This window comes from Chelonia mydas, chromosome 1 (assembly GCF_015237465.2).
Source record: "Chelonia mydas isolate rCheMyd1 chromosome 1, rCheMyd1.pri.v2, whole genome shotgun sequence".
Taxonomy (NCBI): domain Eukaryota; kingdom Metazoa; phylum Chordata; order Testudines; family Cheloniidae; genus Chelonia; species Chelonia mydas.
The window spans coordinates 239,490,498-239,505,670 of NC_057849.1; the positions used below are offsets into that span (position 1 = coordinate 239,490,498).

The 15,173-nt window shown below is 40.5% G+C and overlaps 1 protein-coding gene across 18 annotated transcripts in view; it reads right to left on the reverse strand.

Annotated features, from left to right (window-relative positions):
• Positions 1-15,173, reverse strand: part of ERC1 (ELKS/RAB6-interacting/CAST family member 1) — a 551,656-nt gene that overhangs the window by 194,814 nt on the left and 341,669 nt on the right. For all 18 annotated transcript variants that reach the window (XM_043540362.1, XM_043540357.1, XM_037877967.2 and 15 more), the window contains one exon: positions 4,556-4,716. In XM_043540362.1, the coding sequence (XP_043396297.1) occupies positions 4,556-4,716 (161 nt within the window). The remainder of the gene's footprint in view (positions 1-4,555; positions 4,717-15,173) is intronic.

Here is a 15,173-nt window from a genome sequence, read left to right on the forward strand (position 1 = left end):
CAGTGAGATAAGAAATCATTATCATCATAATATTCAAATGGGGAAACTGAGGCAAGAGACTTGCCTGATGCTACACAATGAATCAGTAAGAGCGCCAGAATTAGAACTCAGGACCTTCTTGACTCCCAGCCCTATGCTCAGACCTCCAGACAACACTGCCTTACTGACAGAAATACTGAGCACACACAGTTCCCACTGACTTTTGTGTCAGTTGTGAGTGCTCAGCACTTCTGCAAATCAGGTCCCAGGTGTCTCAAATTGGGTACTTAGAAAATGAGCACATACAATTAGTGGCCATCTGCCAAAATTTTTGGTTTAAGTGACTTGCATAGCATCACACAGGAATTCTGCAGCAGGGCTAGAAGAAAGTCCTCTCATGTGCATTCACCTGCATTATGACAGGTTTCAGAGTAGCAGCCGTGTTAGTCTGTATCTGCAAAAAGAAAAGGAGTACTTGTGGCACCTTAGAGACTAACACATTTATTTGAGCATAAGCTTTCGTGAGCTACAGCTCACTTCATCGGATGCATAGAATGGAACATATAGTAAGATATATATATATATATATATATATATACACACACACACACAGATAAGTTGGAAGTTACCATACAAACTGTGAGAGGCTAATTAGTTAAGATGAGCTATTATCAGCAGGAGAAAAAAACTTTTGTAGTGATAATCAAGATGGCCCATTTAGACAGTTGACAAGAAGGTGTGAGGATACTTATCTAATTAGCCTCTCACAGTTTGTATGGTAACTTCCAACTTATCTGTATGTGTGTGTGTGTGTGTATCTATCTATCTATCTAACTATATGTTCCATTCTATGCATCCGACAAAGTGGGCTGTAGCCCACGAAAGCTTATGCTCTAATAAATTTGTTAGTCTCTAAGGTGACAAGTACTCCTGTTCTTTTTGTGGAAAAAAAGTATGTATTTGGTGTAATTAAAGATAATATCATAATGCATACACACAAGGGGGTTGAACTAAGGTTGCATGAGCAACCTAAATAATGGCATTTCCGAACTTTTGAGTGTTTGATTTTATGATCTAAAAGATGTCCTTTCAGAACAGATTTTGTATATAATGCCCTAGGTGGTTGTTAGCTGTGTGGGTTTTTTTTATTTTTTTAAAGAAAAATGTAAAAACATGTTCTATTACGTGCAGCTGTAACAACTGCCCCATTAACCATTATAATCATCAGGGCCTGAAATAAGAAACTTTGGCATTGTATCACAGAGTTTTACATCACTTGAGTTACGGGACTATATACATTAACCGCCTACAGCAGAAAGCTGTTATCTTGTGGGATGGGGTGGGAGATGGGCTGCTGAGGCCATGTTCTGAATCTGGAAGGGCAGCAGGAAGGAAACTCTTGCCTTGGCTCTCTTTCCTCCAGTAGGGATGTATGTATGTGGAGGGAAACTCCTGCCCCATATAATCCCCCAGAGAATGGGGCAAGAGAGGCTAATGGGACCTTTTGCTGAATCCAGGGGAGCCTAGTCTGATTTCTTTTCCCCCCGACGTCCCAATGCTGTTCCATCAGCAGTATGGCTGTCTGTTACCAGGTTTCTCAGTGCTGCTGCTTTGGCACTGGCATGGGCCCAGCCTCAGATTAGACTGTTTGTGTTCAGTTATTTTTGCATGTTGCCAAAATATTGATGACAATGCACAGAACAGAAGGGAAATTGCAATCTTCAACAATTTATAACCCAAGACTGAACAGAATTTAATAGGACAAAAAATTGGCATTTCACTGGCCCAAAGGCTTTCTCCCTGCCAATTTTTAAAGACCTGCTGCAAACACTGGAGGTGTCAGAGTTTCTCAAAAAGGTCACTAGTACTTTTTATAATGGAAAATGTTAGGCAACCTAAATATAGGAATCCCTACCAGCTTCCTCTATAATGAGTAAAAACAAAATGTAAATCCCAGAGTCAGATGAACAAGGGTATATGAGAGAATCATTTTCTCTAGAGACGAGAATTCCACCTTTGCAGCAGTTCATATTGTGGTAGAGGTGTATTCTAATAAGCATACTGTATTATTCCCTCAATAGTGTAGAATGACTCACTCAAAACTACTATAGTCCATTGAATAAAAAAAAAATTCTACTTTCAGTAACAATTTTGTAAATGCATATTATCTCTGTAACAGACTGTCTAACATACTTATCTTTTCCACTTTGAAGGTTGTCGCTATAGCCAAAAGTTAGCGTTTAAGTCATCTGTATGAGGCACACATACTCAAATCCATACTTAGATCCCTTAATGAATTCTTGTACAATCAGCAAACAACTATAGCTTGTGCTTAAGAATACCAAAACCAGGTGGATTATAGTATAAAACTTCCTATTTACTCAATAAAAGTTGAGTTGAGGAAGTACAAATTCTATACTGAAGCATTACATTTAAAAATACTCTTGGCATAGCTTGAAAACAGCGGAAGAGAGTCTTTTTCAAAAGCTATTTAAAAATAACTGATTCTAGTCTCACATTTCATGCATCAGTCTAGTCCTGAGCACATTTTTATGGATGAGTTATACCTCTGACTTGAGGGGATAGAACAAACACTCCAAAACTTCTGTAGCACATTCACTACAATATCAAACAAGAAAACCCTTCAGAAAATATGGCAATTAAAAATAAAGGTGGCCTTGCTTCAACCATTCAAGCCAAAAGAGATGAGTTACAAACTGCAGTACACCCTCTAGTTTATCTGAGAAGTATTTTTAAATTTTCCATTCTCAGTTTTCAGCAGTCACACTCTTTTTCTTCAAAAGCAGTGGATTGTGAAGGTTGAACAGGAAAGGGTAAACTGCAATTCTTTCTTATAAATGTAAAGTACTATTTTATGGATTGGGAGACAACAGTAGAGACTTGTCCGTAACAAAGAGGCTTATCGTAAGGGTGCATTCTAACATACTGAGGTTTAGATGACTTTGTCAGCTTTACAGAACTTTAAGGAACACTAAAGAAGTCTACAGCATGTTCAACTACTTCAATGTACAATTTTAATGCTTTTTCCATCTCTCTGTCCATGTGTTGACAGCATTAATTTTCTCTCTACCCCTCTCCTCCCTTCTTAGGTCACAATGGATCTACCAGTTTATTTGGTTCATAAGACTCACTTTCACTCTGTGCAATAACTTTCCAACAATAACTAACTAGTTAAGATAGGTCATCATTTAAAAGAAGTGAGTGGTATGTTAAATGTACTACAGCTACCCAATTCCAAGAACATTTCAGGATATACTGAGTATTGTATATATTTTAACGAGAAGGTTTGGCGCAGCAATTTGGCAGGAGAGAGTGCTGCCAGAAGATTGGATATGGGATGTATCTCAAGTTGCTTTGGATTCCCACATCAACTTAAGAGCTATTCCTCCCATCCCCCAATGCATCAACTCTCAAAGCAGTGAAATTTATAAGTCAATAAATGTTTTATTAAAATAAAAAGTATGTTTTTTAAGCACTGCAGTCTTGCAGTGTCCTAGTGCCAGATCTAGGTCAGATTGTATTAGGTAGCTGAATATGAAGACAGGGAGTGTGGGCTCTTAAGTTAGAGCTTCAAGACTCGAGCCACCTCTCTTTCCATTTTGTAAGAGCTGTTTTTCTATAATTTCTTTTCTTTTTTCAAAAAGGAAAGAGGTTAACACAGAAAAGTTAACTAAATAAATAATGGCTCAAAAAACCACAGTGGAGGAACCACTGCAAGTCCTGCCAATAAAAATATTCCTTCTCTTCAGGGCTGGTTAAACAATTGAAAGTGTTTTTAATGAACTGCTGGCAGTGCTATCCGTCATTGCGCTAAATGGATTCATGCCTCCCTAAATAACCATTTATCTGTAAGGGAGGTCAAAATTTAGGAAGTATTTAAGTCTTAGAAATCTAATCGCTCACCTTTCCCCAACACTTCAATGCTTGGCCATATTGAAGACTCCTTGTGTGAGGGGTGGCAGTGAAAAATATACACAAGTTCAAACTCAACTTCAGTTAGGTTTCAGCAGTGCCAATGAACCAGTCACATGATCTTGAAAAAATCTTCATCTGGCAATACAGCAGCTGTGCTTTGATTCAGGAGATTACTGTTACTTTGGTACTTACTTTTATCCTTGTCTTTCCTTCCCTTCTACTGATTGCTACACTTACTGGTGCCTTGCCTTAAGTTAGACTGTATGCTCTTCAAAGTAGGGCCCATGTCTTACTGAGAATTCATATAGCACATAAGACAATGCGGCCATGATTCTGATTTAGGGCCTTTGGGCACTAATGCAAATAATATCACCAATGTATAGGAAGAAAATGGATGACAAGGGAGGAAAAATATATATTTCATTCCAAGTGGAAAATACTCAATTTAGTCCTAAGTCATGTACACAGCTCCCGGTCAGATGGTTCCTTTGAAGCTTTGAGTGAGAACACAGATAATGGTAATTCTCTGTAGAGAAGTGCAATTTAGTAGCTGTCTTTAGATCACCAAAAGCAGAGGTAAAAGGAGAAGTGAGGGGATGTCAATAGAGTGCAGGCATAAGGAATGGAAATAAATACTCACTTCATCTCCAGAACCTCCTCCAAATGTTTCCTCCTCTCTGCTCGTAGGTTGGTTAAATGGGTCTCCTTCTCAGCTAAAGACTGCTGGGTAGAGGACAGCTTTGCTTTCATGGACTCCAGTTCTTGCTTCACTTTCTCCATGGCCATCATCAGCTCCTCTACCTAAGAGTTTTTTGTTTTGGTTTATTTTTTGAGGTGGGAGGTAAGGGGGAGGAGAAGAGGAAAAACAGAAAAACAATACAACATGATGAATAGAAATTTACTGGACATCACAACTGAGATTAGAGCCAAGAGTCTGCAACAGGCATGTAAATACATGTGTACAGTATACTGCATATAAGGGAGAGAAAGGGAGGGAAAGAAGGTGCAAGTATGATCTGCATACATAAAAAGTCAAATGTAGGCCCAGCTTAATTATGTTTTAACACATTAATTAGCAGATGTCGATTCACACAATTTGGTCATTGAAAATCTACAATTTAAAGACCAAACTACAAATCTTCAACTCAAATATTATTTCTGCCTTAACATATATATGTGAAAGCTGGAAATCCCACCAAAGGAAAAGAAAGATGTCTAAATGCCTTCAGAAGCAAACGTCTGAGGAAAATACCAGGTATTAAATGGAATTAATTTTATAAATGCCAAGGTTTTTCAGGGAATTCAGTAAATTCTCACCTCCAAAGTTACCTGGAAAAGAAGACAGAAATATGTGGGATGTGCATTAAGAATGAAGCTAGACAGTCTGGCAGGAGTGCCACTGTGCAGCTGGAGGAACACATAAATGGGGCCAAATGAAAGAACCCCTCCATCAAACAGTCATTAGAGAGGGCTAACTTATGGGACTTAACAACAAAGAGGATATGCGAAAATCAGCCCAGGATAGACAAGGATGGTGGAGGCTTGTTCTTGCCGTATGTGATGTCTGACGGTGTGGGAATGATTCAAATTCAGAACTAACATGATAGTAAATTTTTGTGTAAACATTACACAGATCTCCTTCCTAGTCATGTTTTACCCACAGCTGCACTAGAAAAAATGTTTGGGTCCGACCTTAGCTAGAATTTACAATTGTGTTAATTAACAGGTGTTAAAACACAACTAAACATTCAAGTACTAATGTATTCTAACACAGAAACATTACCAGATATTATTTTAATAATTTTGCAATAATCTCAGGAGGCATGAAGATTTCTTGCACCCAGACTCTTCAATTTAGCGTGCCCTAAACAACCCCCCAGTCATAACCAACTCCTCAGGGAGGGCTCAGCAAGGAGTGACACGAGTGTTTTAAAATGTGTCTCCAATGGGAAGAATACAGATCTTAATATTGCCTATAGGTAAACAATATTTTCTGGGTTAAACCTGAAAAAACTGCATTACACTGAACTAGTGACCACACCTCCTCTCCACCCCTTAAATAAATTCCTAATGTTACATTAAACTCAGCTCCCACCAACATCTCTTTACAAGGGTGATTCAGACTTGATACTGACTAGGCAAGCACTGAAAGATATACTGTATGAAGAACAGCAACCTGGTTTCTAGAAAATTCAGTATGCATACATGTAGGTAGACCCATTTGGCTAGGGTATAGCACATCTCTCTCTAGTCATACGTATTTGAGTGCAAAAAATATTTCCATTTTTTTACCATTTATTCTCAAGAAACATTTTAGTTCTAAAGATAAAGGTTTCATTTTTCACCATAGAGCTTAACCATTATATTATAAACCTGATTTCCAAATAAAAACTGCAGTTCTTAGCTCAAGATGTGCAGAAATGAGTTCTCCCAGATCACAAAAATGAAAGAGACCTTAAGTGACACAAAGTTAAAATGAAACTCACTGTAAACTGGTTAACATACATAAAATAGCCAGTTTTATTCATCCAAACCAGACTTTTCCTGTCTGAGGTAGAGTATTATTTTTGTGCAAAACAGATCAGATGCTCTGTCTGTCTTGAAACTGGACAGAGAAAAATTCCATAGAATGGAAAAAGTAGCGTGGTTAAAAAAAATGCAAATAAAAAGTGTGTAAGTAGTGGTGAAAAGCAGAAAGAAACATCAGCAAGGAAACTGAAGATAACGTCTAGAAAAAGGGAAAAGCAGGCCCAAAAAGGGAAGCCAAGGTGTATAGCATATCAGACATTTCCATTTCCTTTGGATGGTTCCACAATCAGAATTATCTGGGTAAACATTTTGTTTTTAATTGGGGGAGGGGGAAAGGGTGTGTGCCAACCACAAAACCATCTTTTTAGTAACAAAAAGTAACCTCAACTAAACAAGTGCATAGCCAACTTCAACAAGCACAAGGGCTTATGTCAGTCTTCTACTTGCCAAGATGTAATCTTTGTGGCAACAAACCTTTCCCTAATTAGGGGGAGAAGGTTTTCAGCATCCACCAATCCATTCCTAGTCATATTACAAGTCTGCAAAACTAACACCAAGGACTGGCTTGATGTAGGCCTGCAGCATCCATGACGAATCTGGGTTATTAACAGGGTACACTGATGCCAGCAGCTGGTATCTGGGCCCAGGCTCCTCATGCAGAGTAGTAAGATCTAAACTCTGTAACCAGAAAGGATTGAATTCTTTCCATTATCGCAGTTTGCTAATCTTTTTGAACTATTCCATTTGGCAATTCCCTTAATTGTATGTTTTTGCTAAATTACTGTATTCATGAAAAGCAAACAGAAAATTAGGTCTCCTAATGTCTCAGGCAGGTGGAAAACAGCTGGCCACTATAATGTGCTAATGAACTAGTTCACTGAGCTGTCACCATCTCTCATTGTGCAGAAAGAGAAGTGATAGTCACTCCGTGATTTTATGTTCAGCTTTTTCTTAGAAAAGAATACAACTGTGACAAACAGTGATGAATACATTTATAATACTACTCTCTCAGATACACACAATTATGCACATTCTGGTATTTCATTGGGAATATTTCAACTAAACTTAAACAGGAAAGAACAATATTAGTGAGATGGTGACTCATGAATTTTGCTGCACCCAAGTCCTTGCATATCCCAGGAGCCAGTGCTGGAGCGAGTGGCACAGGAGCATTGATTGTAGGCAACTTGTGTGTCTCATTTTATTTATTTATTCATAATTAATGCTACTTTTGATTTTTTTCCATAAGATCTCATACAGTTACTTATGTAACAGGAAATGTTGAAGATAAATTTGATGTTCAGAATTATGCCAGTGATATACATCCATCATCAAAAGATTTTTTTTACATTAATGCTAGGAGAACTGTACTTGACTAATGTAATTTAGCCACCTGACAATTCAGCATACTGCATATTTACAGCATGGACTTTGAGGAACTTGGTATGAACTCAGGATATAGCAAGGTTTATACGGGTCTTCCTCACTTCTAAACAGACATTTTTCTTCACTGAAGTTGGACTGGCTTTCTCAGTCATCCCCACTTTCTTATTCATGGAGTCCTATTTGCCTTCCTCCAGGTTGTCTAAGATTCTCCTGAAGTCTTGTTATTTTTCTTTTGCTTCATTTACATCTACCCTCAAATTTGCATTGGGGTAACTTTCTCCATTTAGCTGAAGACTAGATCTTGCTCCTTCTTTAGACTATTGACATACACCCAAAGGTCTCAGAGGTAATTTGAAAATGAGATATGCCATTCCCTTCTCAGATGAGGTGTCCACGCAGCTTTTAGATCCTGCCGTCTCATGAGCACGGGACTGAGCTTGAGCCCTGAATTCAGATCCCTGCATTGTAGTATATTGCCAGGACAGCACAGATACAGTGCTTTTCACGTCATGAGAAGTTAAATTTTAATATGCAATATTGCATCCTTAAAAAGAGCCAGGTTTATCATCTTGCTGCTTTAAAAGGAAAGAATTCAGTTTTTGATTTAAAGGACAATGGGACAGACGTCAATGTTCAATATTCATTTCAAATGCTATTGACAGGATAAGAAGAACTGGAATTTGGGAGAATACAGATGGTAGGTACCCTCTATTAGCAACAATCTTAGCATTAGCATTGTGCAAATCCAGCACAGTTTTTATTTTCCAAAATTCCAGGCTGACATGGTATATTTTCAGTGACTGAATTTGATCACATTGAGCAATACACTTTTTCCATATGATTAATGTGAAAAGCATCATGGGACACAAGACAAAAAAGATGTTATAAACCTTCACTTCTGACTTACAATAGAAAACTCACATTAAATCAAAAAGGACTTCAAATCAGAAGTCAGCAGTGAGATAAGAATTTGCCAGGGAAGAAAAGAGTAACTTCCTCACCACCTGTCATTCTCTCATATCTCTCAGAGAATGCTCTTCTAGTCCTTTCAGATCTGCTGCCCCACTCCCCCGGATTTTTTTTTTTTTTTTTTTTTTTTTTTAACAGAATTGAGATTAAATAGGCACTATACATTTCTGCCATTACTTGTCACTGAATTGAACTGATGAGAGGGCATGGGAGACAGTCAGAGGGAAAGGAAAGAATCCTGGATCACGTAAACTTACTTGGGACCCAGAAAGCTTTCCAAGAGCAGATGTTAGGACATGGAAAAAGCACAGGCCGAGGCTGGGACTTAGAATCATAGAATATCAGGGTTGGAAGGGACCTCAGGAGGTCATCTAGTCCAACCCCCTGCTCAAAGCAGGACCAATCCCCAACTAAATCATCCCAGCCAGGGCTTTGTCAAGCCTGACCTTAAAAACTTCTGAGGAAGAAGATTCCACCACCTCCCTAGGTAACGCATTCCAGTGTTTCACCACCCTCCTAGTGAAAAAGTTGTTCCTAATATCCAACCTAAACCTCCCCCACTGCAACTTGAGACCATTACTCCTTGTTCTGTCATCTGCTACCACTGAGAACAGTCTAGATCCATCCTCTTTGGAACCCCCTTTCAGGTAGTTGAAAGCAGCTATCAAATCCCGCCTCATTCTTCTCTTCCGCAGACTAAACAATCCCAGTTCCCTCAGCCTCTCCTCATAAGTCATTTGTTCCAGCCTCCTAATCATTTTTGTTGCCCTCCGCTGGACTCTTTCCAATTTTTCCACATCCTTCTTGTAGTGTGGGGCCCAAAACTGCACACAGTACTCCAGATGAGGCCTCACCAATGCTGAATACAGGGGAACGATCACGTCCCTCGATCTGCTGGCAATGCCCCTACCTATACATCCCAAAATCCCATTGGCCTTCTTGGCAACAAGGGCACACTGTTGACTCATATCCAGCTTCTCGTCCACTGTAACCCCTAGGTCCTTTTCTGCAGAACTGCTGCCGAGCCATTCGGTCCCTAGTCTGTAGCGGTGCACGGGGTTCTTCCGTCCTAAGTGCAGGACTCTGCATTTGTCCTTGTTGAACCTCATCAGATTTCTTTTGGCCCAATCCTCCAATTTATCTAGGTCCCTCTGTATCCTATCCCTACCCTTCAGCGTATCTACCTCTCCTCCCAGTTTAGTGTCACCTGCAAACTTGCTGAGGGTGCAATCCATACCACCCTCCAGATCATTTATGAAGATATTGAACGAAACCAGCCCGAGGACTGACCCTTGGGGCACTCTACTTGATACCGGCTGCCAACTAGACACGGAGCCATTGATCACTACCCGTTGAGCCTGACAATCTAGCCAACTTTCTATCCACCTTATAGTCCATTCATCCAGCCCATACTTCCTTAACTTGCTGGCAAGAATACTGTGGGAGACCGTGTCAAAAGCTTTGCTAAAGTCAAGGAACAACACGTCCACCGCTTTCCCCTCATCCACAGAGCCAGTTATCTCGTCATAGAAGGCAATTAGATTAGTCAGGCATGATTTGCCCTTGGTGAATCCATGCTGACTGTTCCTGATCACTTTCCTCTCCTCTAAGTGCTTCAGAATTGATTCCTTGAGGACCTGCTCCATGATTTTTCCAGGGACTGAGGTGAGGCTGACTGGCCTATAATTCCCAGGATCCTCCTCCTTCCCTTTTTTAAAGATGGGCACTACATTAGCCTTTTTCCAGTCGTCCGGGACTTCCCCGGATCGCCATGAGTTTTCAAAGATAATGGCCAATGGCTCTGCAATCACATCCGCCAACTCCTTTAGCACTCTCGGATGCAGCGCATCCGGCCCCATGGACTTGTGCTTGTCCAGCTTTTCTAAATAGTCCTGAACCACTTCTTTCTCCACAGAGGGCTGGCCACCTCCTCCCCATTCTGTGCTGCCCAGTGCAGTTGTCTGGGAGCTGACCTTGTTCATGAAGACAGAGGCAAAAAAAGCATTGAGTACATTAACTTTTTCCACATCCTCTGTCACTAGGTTGCCTCCCTCATTCAGTAAGGGGCCCACACTTTCCTTAACTTTCTTCTTGTTGCCAACATACCTGAAGAAACCCTTCTTGTTACTCTTAATATCTCTTGCTAGCTGCAACTCCAGGTGTGATTTGGCCTTCCTGATTTCACTCCTGCATCCCCGAGCAATATTTTTATACTCCTCCCTGGTCATTTGTCCAATCTTCCACTTCTTGTAAGCTTCTTTTTTGTGTTCAAGATCAGCAAGGATTTCACTGTTAAGCCAAGCAGGTCGCCTGCCATATTTACTATTCTTTCTACACATCGGGATGGTTTGTCCCTGTAAGCTCAATAAAGATTCTTTAAAATACAACCAGCTCTCCTGGACTCCTTTCCCCCTCATCTTATTCTCCCAGGGGATCTTGCCCATCAGTTCCCTGAGGGAGTCAAAATCTGCTTTTCTGAAGTCCCAGGGTCCGTATTCTGCTGCTCTCCTTTCTTCCCTGTGTCACGATCCTGAACTCAAACATCGCATGGTCGCTGCCTCCCAGGTTCCCATCCACTTTAGCTTCCCCTGCTAATTCTTCCCAGTTTGTGAGCAACAGGTCAAGAAGAGCTCTGCCCCTAGTTGGTTCCTCCAGCACTTGCACCAGGAAATTGTCCCCTACCCTTTCCAAAAACTTCCTGGATTGTCTGTGCACCGCTGTATTGCTCTCCCCGCAGATATCAGGGTGATTGAAGTCTCCCATGAGAACCAGGGCCTGCGATCTAGTAACTTCCGTGAGTTGCCGGAAGAAAGCCTCGTCCACTTCATCCCCCTGGTCCAGTGGTCTATAGCAGACTCCCACCACGACATCACCCTTGTTGCTCACACTTCTAAACTTAATCCAGAGACACTCAGGTTTTTCTGCAGTTTCATACTTGAGCTCTGAGCAGTCATACTGCTCCCTTACATACAGTGCAACTCCCCCACCTTTTCTGCCCTGCCTGTCCTTCCTGAACAGTTTATATCCATCCATGACAGTACTCCAGTCATGTGAGCTATCCCACCAAGTCTCTGTTATTCCAATCACATCATAATTCCTTGACTGTGCCAGGACTTCCAGTTCTCCCTGCTTGTTTCCCAGGCTTCTTGCATTTGTGTATAGGCACTTGAGATAACTCACTGATCGTTCCTCTTTCTCAGTATGAGGCAGGAGATCTGCCCTCTCGCGCGCTCCTGCTTCCTCCCGGTATCCCACTTCCCCACTTACCTGAAGGCTTTGGTCTCCTTCCCCCGGTGAACCTAGTTTAAAGCCCTCCTCACTAGGTTAGCCAGCCTGCTTGTGAAGATGCTCTTCCCTCTCTTCTTAAGTATGTTTAACTAACTTCAGAAACATATTATAAGGCAAAAAAACACTGGGCCTGACATAGTGTGCTGTGCCAGCGGGATCAGATGGTTTGCTTAAATCATAAGCTAATAAACCTTTTTGCAAAATAAAGAGGGAATGAATTATGGTTTCACAACAGACCCATTTTCTTTAAGAAAGCAGTGGGTTGCTTTAGGTGCTGTCAAAGACTACATCCAAGACATTTTTCAACTGTGTTGTCTATTGTGCTGAATAGAGAAAACAATTTTCTGAACTCTCACACAGATACTTGGAAAACTGTCCAGTCATCACTTCTTGGGAGAGGCGAATGCAAGAACTTCAGAAAAGGTTAAAAAAAAAAAAAAAAAAAGATTAACCAGTAGTAAGCATAATTTTCATCAATCAATAAAAGTTAAAATCACTCATGCTATGAGAAGTCAAGGAAGGCCCTCAATTGAACAGAACTGCTGAAAGTCCTGCTGCGTTGGCGGGTATGGCTATGAAACAAGCATCTAGTTGGGATTCTGCCTCCACCATGTGAGATGGAGCTTTGCTTCAGTGACAGCCCTGTCAAACCCAACACTCATATGTGTTAGAAAACCTGCTGGTGAAGGGATTATGGCCACTGCGTTGTCAATTATGAAGATCTGATAACCACAAAGGCACGTGGCCATTCTCCAAAAAATAATAATCAGATTTTTGGAGTTTAACATACCCACCCAACATACACACACATCATATATCATTTTAAAGCTTATTTTACTTAAGTTTAGATGAAGTATGATGTGGAGCTGTCAAGTGCTGCCATACACCTCTCGGTGAGATGAAACAATGGTACTCAAAATGAGCAAGTGTCATTTTCTGCAGTTTTAGAAATACTGCAGCATGACTATGACTATGACCCGCCTTGAAGTGGGGTTTATTGGTCAAAGCTACCAAATGACAACATATTAGAGGATTTTTCTGAGTTTTGCATAGGTAAGTATTTTTTTCCAAAAATGATGAAGCTGTTTTCCTATGGCAAAAATGGTGAATACCAATATTTTGCAACATATAACATTTAATGTGTTCACATCGCGTACTCTTAATTGTCAAAGTATCACAAATGTGATTGTAATAGTTTTCTATATTTTAAGTTGAAATTTGCTGACTAGATAAATCTTAAACTGAAGGTTGTGTACCAGTAGCAATAGATTGCTTGCCCACAGTTTGTACTGCATATTGGGTAGATATAAATGCACATGAATCCTAATGTAATTCTTCTGCATTTGTAAACTTTTGATTGTACAATTTAGCATTTAATCTGCCTGGTAGAAGGTTTTAGACTCAATGACTCAGACTTTAAGGCCAGAAGGGACCATCATGATCATCTAGTCTGACCTCCTGCACATTGCAGGCCCCAGACCATTGCCCACTCACTCCTGTTATAGACCCATAACCTCTGGCTGAGTTACTGAAATCCTCAAACCATGATTTAAAGACTTCAAGTTACAGAGAATCCACCATTTACACTAGATTAAACCTGCAAGTGACCCATGCCCCATTCTGCAGAGGAAGGTGAGAAACCCCTAGGATCACCGTCAATGTGACCCAGAGGAAAATTCCTTCCTGTAGCAATATGGTGATCAGTTAGACCCTGAGCATGTGGGCAAGACCCATCATTCAGACACCTGGGAAAGAATTCTCTGTAGTAACTCAGAGCCCTCCTCATCTAGTGTCCCATCACCAGCTGATGGAGATACTTGCTGCTAGCAGTTGCCGACTGGCTACATACCATTGTAGGCAGTCTCATCATACCATCCCCTCCATAAATTTATCAAGCTCAGTCTTGAAGCTGGTTAGGTTTTTTTGCCCTCACTGCTCCCTTTGGAAGGCTGTTGCAGAACTTCACTCCTTTGATGGTTAGAAACCTTCATCTAATTTCAAGCCTAAATTTGTTGATGGCCTGTTTATATCCATGTGTTCTTGTGTCCACATTGGCGCTTAACTTAAATAACTCCTCTCCCTCCTATTTATCCCTCTGATGTATTTACAGAGAGCAATCATATCCCCCTCTCAGCCTACTTTTGGTTAGGCTAAACAGCCCAAGCTCTTTGAGTCTCCTCTCATAAGGTAGGTTTTCCATTCCTCTGATCATACTAATAACCCTTCCCTGCACCTGTTCCAGTTTGAGTTCATCTTTCTTAAACATGGGAGATCAGAACTCATACAGTATTCCAGATGAGGTCTCACCAATGCCTTGTATAATGGTACTAACACCTCCTTGTCTCTACTGGAAATAATTTGCCTGATGGCGAGGTATTTAATTTGCAATTGCCTTTGCATGCAGTACTAGTTTTGAAATATTCTAGAAACTAGCTTTTTAATTCAGTGACACTTACGCACAGGTCAGTGTTAGTGTGAGCGATGACAATAAACAGCTTCACACTGGGCTTCAATCAAAGTGCTCACCAAATAAAAATGGCAATTTTGATTCTAACATTTATATCTAATTTATATCTAATTTATCACAAGTCTGTATACTTGTACAAAATGAAAAATGGTGGAAATGACAGTAATGGTAACAATATACTTTGGGAATTTTACTTCTACAGGGAAGATGCAGTAGTATATTAAGACATGGAGAATACAAGCCCCCTAATTCCTACATCCAAGAGAGAAACACTCTCCACAAACTTTGTCTTGACAAACAATCATGCTTTCTTAAATCAAAAGAATGAAAAACTGTCAAAAGCCACCAGTGCTGTACAGAATTCTGTGATGCTGGCAGCAGAAACCAGGAGAGATTAATTGTATTGGCAACTACTGGATGAGATTTACATGATGTGCCACCAATCGCGGGGTACTCTATCACAGGGGTTGCTTTCAGACATATATCAAGTTGATTTTGACACCTGTCAAAGTGGTACTGAACCCAGGAAAGAAAACAATCTGAATCTGATCAGAGAGCATCATGTTCACCTGCTTCTATAGCCACCAGAGCAAGCATGTCCTCCAGCAATTGGTCCTGT